Source organism: Pyrus communis, chromosome 7 (genome assembly GCF_041283825.1).
Source record: "Pyrus communis isolate YQ-2024b chromosome 7, ASM4128382v1, whole genome shotgun sequence".
NCBI lineage: Eukaryota > Viridiplantae > Streptophyta > Magnoliopsida > Rosales > Rosaceae > Pyrus > Pyrus communis.
This window is the reverse complement of record NC_142571.1, coordinates 19,608,803-19,616,123: the sequence shown is the minus strand read 5'-3', so window position 1 is coordinate 19,616,123 and position 7,321 is coordinate 19,608,803. Positions and strand designations below refer to the sequence as shown.

General features: G+C 38.5%; 1 protein-coding gene across 4 annotated transcripts; it reads right to left on the bottom strand.

Annotated features, from left to right (window-relative positions):
- Positions 1-1,843: 1,843 nt before the first annotated feature.
- On the bottom strand, positions 1,844-6,772 carry LOC137734821 (common plant regulatory factor 1-like). Of its 4 annotated transcripts, XM_088696450.1 has the most exons (14): positions 6,367-6,568; positions 5,842-5,903; positions 5,303-5,453; positions 5,146-5,208; positions 4,950-5,045; positions 4,763-4,840; positions 4,280-4,315; positions 4,023-4,183; positions 3,763-3,811; positions 3,576-3,624; positions 2,988-3,238; positions 2,797-2,874; positions 2,577-2,702; positions 1,844-2,470 (listed from the first exon to the last, which is right to left on the bottom strand). In XM_088696450.1, exons 3-14 carry the CDS (start codon positions 5,363-5,365, stop codon positions 2,234-2,236), a joined length of 1,287 nt encoding a protein of 428 aa, XP_088552576.1. In that variant the 5' UTR covers positions 5,366-5,453; positions 5,842-5,903; positions 6,367-6,568; the 3' UTR covers positions 1,844-2,233. The 4 variants fall into 4 exon arrangements, with proteins under 4 accessions (XP_088552576.1, XP_088552577.1, XP_068330214.2 ...); XM_088696451.1 differs by lacking the exon at positions 5,842-5,903 and having other exon boundaries at positions 2,988-3,235; positions 6,367-6,772; XM_068474113.2 differs by lacking the exon at positions 5,842-5,903 and having other exon boundaries at positions 6,367-6,732.
- Positions 6,773-7,321: the final 549 nt, after the last annotated feature.

Below are 7,321 nucleotides of genomic sequence, written 5' to 3'. Positions count from 1 at the left end.
ACCTGAAATTGGTACCATCGTGTTCGTGTGGTCTTCAGGAGTACGATGGTGGTCTTAGATTCTTCGTTGGTATAGTTTTAGGGTGGTTTTGTGGGTGGTCCGTGTGAGTTCGAAGGAGAGAGAGAGAACGGAGAGTGAATGAGAGATTTGTGAGGGAGGAGAGAGAGAGAGACAAGGTACGGGAATGAGGGAGAGATTTGAGGGAGGTGGGATCCTACCCAATCCCCAAATCATCAAGTTACAACATATTTTACGCCCCTTAGTCCCGTTTAAGGGCATTTTCATAACTTCACGTCCTCGGAATTAAAATTCCGGGACGGGTTGTGACATAATCGGTTAAAAGTAAAGTTTAAAGACAAATTGGCTAATTTTACAAGTTCAGAGGGTAATCGGTTAAAATTAAAGTTTGACAGTTCTATACAAGTTAAGGGGGTAAACCAACAATACCTCTTAATTGACAGAGAAGGCGTGAGATTCAACCAATTGCCCTTTCAATAATTTACCTAACCCTCCATTTTCCTACTCAATCCCACCCAGTAGAGTAGACAGTCCGATCTGCTCCAAAAATTGTACAAAGAGAAATTTTATTTGAACCCAACCATCTTATTTTTACACCCAACTAGAAAAAATTGTCCACCAAACTTCCATATTCACCCTTAAATAAATAAGGAAGAAGAAACAATTTTATAAACCCAAACACAAACATGAAAAATTTCTCTCTCTACACCCATTTTATCTAATCCGATGAATCTAACCCTAACGCCGGCAACTCTTCTCCAAAATCGTCGACGCCCACCATCCCCTTACACTTTTTTTTTTTCTCTCTCTATAAAAAGGGTTGAGTTCACTGGATTAAATAAAAAGGGTGTAGAGAGATTATTGTTGTTTGTGTTTTAGGGTTATAAAATTAGTTTTTCATTTTTATTTATTCAAGGACAAATTTGGAAGTTTGGTAGATAAATTTATTTAGTTGGGTGTAGAGATAAGAAATGTGGGTTCAAATAAAATTTCTCTTATACAAATCTGAAACTTATATGAACCCTGCAATGTAGTTTGATGATGACCTCTGCAAGCGCTTTGCCGGAAATAATAATAGGATCAGACATGATAAAAGGAAAATTGCAAGAAAGTAAATGTAGAAAATGGAAAAGAAATCAAAGTAAATTCCTATCTTCATTCCTAGTCTCTTTACGGCATAAAAGGGGTTTAAATACACCAAAAAATAGCTAGGGTTTGAGATGTAAACAAGCTCAATGGTATTACATATGTAATGAGCCTAATAGATAACAACAACAATAGCAGGTCTAATTGATCTAATAGAAGCCCAATATCTTAGAGTCGCATAATGGCAGCCCTAACCGTAACCATCACGGGTTCTCCGATTTCAATTGTATGAATTGCAGGAAGTCTGATCCTTCACCCGCTATAATAATCCTCCTCACTCAGAGTGAGTTTAAGAGATGAGAATCGAGAAGGAGATTGATTTTGATTAAGAATACGCTCCCGTATTTCATTGTATTTTTTAGTTTTGTTTTTAATTTTTAATTACCAAATAAAAAAACTTCACAGAGTTAACTGCGGATTAAGTACTAGGACAAGTATCGAAAAATTAACAAGAAGACACAATGAAAACACAAAAATGAGGACAACAGACCCATGGTTGCTACGCAATTATTAAGTCATACTAAAGTTTTCATGTTATTCAACAATTACATCTCACGTTGGTCGCTAGAAATGAGCATGACAAACTTGTTTTCTTGTCTGCAACTAGTTAGACACGTGCTATGTTCATATCTATTCAATATTCCATAATATCGCGTGATAAAAGAGATGGAGACGAGTATTTTAAAATGTGTCACAAATAAAAGCGTACATTGACATTGCAGAGTCATCACATTTAACTGTTAAGTTTACATCACACACACACGCATATAATTAGGGCTGGTTGTTCTGTTCTAAATCTCTCCACTCTTCAATGTACATCACCCTTCAGTGGCCATTCCAGCACATCTGAATTCTAGTCTTTTAACTCAAGATTAAATCAGAAAAAAATAAGCCGTTACTTCTTCCATGAGATAACTAACCACACTGTAAAAATTAGAGCCTCAGCTTTCACCGCAATTCCAAGCGGCTTAGCTGTGCGTTCTCCGGCTAATTTTTAGCAGTAATTTTGGGCTTGTAATATGCCAAAACTACATAACTAAATAAACTGCACAAATTACCGGTCTATTGATCAGCCAGCGGCGACTGCATCTGCCCTTGGACTCGCGTCCAGGAGTTGGTGCAGCTTTGCCCCCTTGTTTTTCTCATACATGTCATTGTCGCCGTCTTTCTCAGCATCCCTAGCAACGGAACCTGCGTTATTAACTCTTGACAGTAGGTTCTCGGTACTGAAAGGCTGGACCCTCTTATCATCGATGTTCATGATGATATCTTCCATTCTTCCTGCGCGTGCGTTTTTCAGTTTATCCTAGTATGTTGAGAAAAGAATGTAAGTTAGCACAAGAACAACGGCCGCATAAATTTTCATCAATCTCCAAGGAAAGAAATGATTCTGAAATAGCATGTGAACGTACCAATAACGTAGTGTTTTCTAGCTTGAGTGTAGCAGAATTCTCTGTTAATCGGTTTATTTCAGATTTAAGTTCCACATTCTTTGCAGATAAGGCGTCAACCTGTTGTGCAAGTTCTTCAGTCTCAGCCTGGACGGAATAAGCATTAGCATCATATCTTCATTATTATGAACACATTCTACAAATAGAATATTATTACATGGCTCTTTCACAATTTCCATACCTGCTTCCTCAACCTGGATCTTCTAGCAGATTCCCGATTTGATTGTTTCCTCCTTTCCCGTTTAATCTCCCGATCATTCTGCGAATCATAATCAAGCTACCATAAGTTACATTCAGTGGTGCAAAACTTGGATGAAGTATGAGAAACTAAAGCATATCTAACAACTACAAAGTGACATGCGCAAACCATACATCTATCCAGGTTTCAGGAGGCAAAACTGCACAGGATTGTGGAACACAGGTAGGACTCGTCTTTGAGTTCAAGATAGGTGGGTTATTGAGTTCCAACACCGTGGTCACACCAGGAAAAACAGCTGGTCCTACCACTTTTCCCGGGATATTAGCAGCAGCAATAGTTACACCCAACACTTTATCAGTAGCTGCATTTGCCTCCTTAGCAGAAACTGGACCAGGCTGCATGTCGGTCTTCCTATCTCCAGCTGCTGGAACAAATATTGAGCAAAAATACGTGTCCAAAGCAGGTTAAAACAAACAACTTAAGATTTGGTGTACTGTAAAACACCAGTGAATCTATCACTGCATCAAAGCGGAGGATCCTGATTTTAAACCTCTAAAAATATTACCTATCAAAGTCTGAGTTAAGTGGTGGAGAGATGTTCGCATGTGAGGGAGTGTGTTTGGATGTAAAACAACAATTGACTCACATCTTAAGATTTTAAGCTTTATGAAATAAGAGATATTTACTAAAAAAAGATATTGATTGCAGGCCAACTTTGTTGTTCATCAAGATGTAACACTTGGTGAAGAACAGAGTAATACCAGTGGCTGGTGTTCCCTCACGACTTCTTTTTCTTCTGGTTTGATTTGCCTGGCCATAAAACAGGCAGATAGTGCAATTTAACTTCGCCATTAATCATCAATAAATATACATAGAATATTCAAATCAAGTGAAAAAAAAAGGACGGTACAGCAGAAACATGCTACAAGCAAATGAAGAAGTCCTCACCGCAGCAGTATTCCCATCACTTCCATCGCTAGAACCTTCAGTTCTAGAACTGTTAACATGGTAACAAACTCACAAAATTAGCCCATAAACAATATATTCACACGAAAAACGCAGAGCCTAGTGAACTAATTTTCCAGATACACGTGAGCGAAAGGAGAATTCCAGTCCACCAGAGAGTGGACCAGAGTGGTGCGCTAGGAGGGGCATATCTTTAAGGTGGACCAACAAAAGGAAGAAATAAGATAAACTGGTTTACAAACCTCTGGGAGAGACTCTGTTCAGCTCCACCTTCAGCATTCGTAACATTACCACTGCCTATTGACATTGCAAGCCCATCAAATTCTTTCAGCTTTTTCATTAACCCTCGTTCAGTATTACCAGATGACTTTGTAGGTGTTTCCATATTCAAAGGAGTGGCGGCCTGCATTATTGCACCACAATAGAGTTACATTCAAAGATAAAGATGAAACACTCTGTCTATGGACATATGAAAATCAGGAGGTGAAACTTCACTTACAGCAGGTGAGGATGGAACACCTTCACCATGGGATGCCTATATCAGGAAAAACAATTAGTTAATGCATAAGAAACTTCCAGTCTTGTAAATATTACAGTTATATCACACGGGAAAAAAGGGGGAAGGACGTGGAAGGCACTGGATTGCGCAACAACTTTTAACCAAATAGGGTGGACGGAGTTATGAATTATTGACTGGGAGCTATATCTACATAAGGAAATGGCAATGCTTATTCATTTCCATTGGGGAAGCATGGGGAGATCAGTGGCAATTGGAATGTCCAAGAAGTACTAGTACAAATACGGTTACACAATAATAGTAAAGAATGTGGGGCAAATACAATCTAGCCTCCGCTTTCAAAAGGTACATCACTAAAGTTGGGGAACTTTAAAAATCAATAAATCACTCTCCAAACTGCGAAGCAAACAGAAAGTTTGATGAAATGTAGGATCTTCAACGAAAATGATGAAAATTTAAACTTACAAGGGGAACTGCCGGATGTGCGTAAACACTTCCATGCGAGTATACTGCGTAAGGTGCACCATAGGGTGGCAACATATGCTGAAAGAATTAACAAGTCAACAACTTCTCATACAGTATATTCCAGCATGCATAGGCAATTGCTAACTTAAATTGAATGTTTGAACCACTTTGAAGAAAAAGAAAGTACCTGTGGTGCTCCCCACATATAGGGATGAGGAGGGTGCCCAGAAGCCATAGCTGAGTTATAATATGGAGGGAGAGCAACTCTGGGACCATAATAAGCCTGAAGGTACAAGGGTTTGGCCCGAATCAGTTCACATGAAACGGTACAACATAATTCCACTGAAAGTTGTTCGGGCAAAAATGCAAAACAAATGCGTAACCTGCATGGCTCCCCAATCAGGACAGACTTGCGTATTGGTCTGGTTTGTATGATTTGTCTGATCCTGTCAGTATAAAACGATCGTGAAATACTTAGAAACAAGCCCCAATAGTAAACCACTAAGGATATCACAAAAACAACAACATATATGTGCTTACTCCCGGCAGAGGCGAGGATGATTTTTCGGATTTAGCAGACTTTGCATCATCATCGTTTCCCATCGATAAAGACAATGGCTTATTCAATGATAACGTGAAGAAGTATCGCGATCTTCCTTGATTAGAGCATCACTCCTTTCATCTGTCCAGACTGCACAGAGCATAAATTAGCACACCCACAGTGACCGAGAAGGCGAAAACAAAAACTAGCAAACCAATAGGCAAATGTATGACTCAAAGATGACAAATTTTGGTAAAGATTTTCTCATCTGAGATAAGAAATGTTGAAAATTTTGGATAAGCAGCTTACAGAAAATATGCTTATAAGTTTCCGCTACTTGCACATTTTTCAACAAACTATATTTTACCGATGCCTTGCATAGAAGAAGTTAGTGTACATCTATCAGCCAACCTTTCTTACGCTCTTTCAGAAATAAATTAAGACCGATGAATCGATTCGCCTCCATAAACAAACTCAATTAACGCTAAAGCACCGACAAGAAAACAACATGTTACTTGAGATTGCTTGATGCACATACGAAATGGAGTTCATATCTTCCAAATCAAAAACAAACCGGTCGAAACCAGAGGAATCGGATATCTGCGGAAAATTTGGAAAACCGATTGAAGACGGTGCTGAATACTTCACACTAGAACAACAATTGAGACTTCATTCATTTACCAAATTTTGTAGCAGCAATAGCATTAGCATTAGCTCTTTGGTGAGTGTTCATCAACTAAGTAAAACTATATTAATCGCTAATTTATCCTACTTCAAAGGAAAAAAGAAAACAAAAAAGAGATTTCTTCCAGATCAATCAAAATATTCCACTCTAAGCCTCTGTTTGGTTGCTAAGAAAATCTCAAGCTGAGGGAAAAAAAATATAAAGACGCATACTTTGAATTCCTTCATCTACCTACACATTTTCTCATCGTAATTCCGTTCAAGTAACAAAGAAATTATGCCCTTTCCCCTTACTTTATCCATTTTCTCAGCAACCAAACAGAGCCTTAGCCACAATCCAAACGTAAAAAAATCAACCGGAACTCCAAATTCAACGTACCTTGAACTCTCAATTCCGAATCTTCCCCTCCCGACGTCCGAAATCAAAGCTAAAAAGAGCAAAAAAAACTGCAGAATTTGCTTCAAATTTCTCAAAGCTTCAACTGTCTTCAATGGCGACCAGGCTTCACAACCCTTGCATTTTCCTTCTCTCTAAAAATTTGGAGAGAAAGAGCTCATTTTATATCGCAAAGGAAAACAATAGACAGAGGGAGTGATGGAGGAGAAGAACAAGAGGGAGGGGGAGGGGGAGGAAGAAGAAGAGCGCCAAGCCAACGGCCACGTCACGGAACACGTGTTGTATGGAGGGAGGGCGTATACGGTACACCGTATATACGAAGTCGTGTAGTGGTTGTTGAGCTGGCCCGTCGACATTCGCGCTGGCCTTTTTTATTTATTCCGGCGTCAGCTTGTCCGTACACGTGTCTAGCGGCCACTCAATCTACGCGTTCCGGGTTCTGGATTCAATTTGATCTTTTGACGATAATCGAACTAAAATTTTTTACTTACAAATGAAGAAGAATATTATTATATCATAATACTTAGCAGTAGAAATTATCATCAAAAGAAAGGTTCCACTAAATGGGGTCTTTGAGCCACACGTTAACAAGATAGTGAGATGCTTAGATTAAGATTCTCTATGTAACAAGGATCTGATTTTTCTTTAAAAATGTGATTTGGCAGATATTTTACCTGGCGCCCGGCGGGACGTGATTTTCAAAAGTCATGACGTGCGGATCCAAGCTATATGCCACATGCCATTGTTGCATAAATTAGCTTTTGATTAATCTATAGATAGTTTTTCATAATTTAATTACTGATATAGTTAGAAAGATTAAATTTGTAAACAAAATTTTGTAAGCTAAATATTGGGTTATCAATATAAATGAGCACGTTTATCAACGCTTAAATAATACTTCAATCATCAACTTTTATGTCGTGTAATTTATAAAGTT

Coding starts and splice junctions, on each gene's coding strand:
- LOC137734821 (XM_068474113.2), bottom strand. CDS start 5,365: ATGGGAAACGATGATGATGCAAAGTCTGCTAAATCCGAAAAATCATCC. Junction 3,625..3,762: donor GTGATGGGAATACTGCTGCG/GTGAGGACTTCT, acceptor TTTTATGGCCAG/GCAAATCAAACCAGAAGAAA. Junction 2,471..2,576: donor TAGAAAACACTACGTTATTG/GTACGTTCACAT, acceptor TCAACATACTAG/GATAAACTGAAAAACGCACG.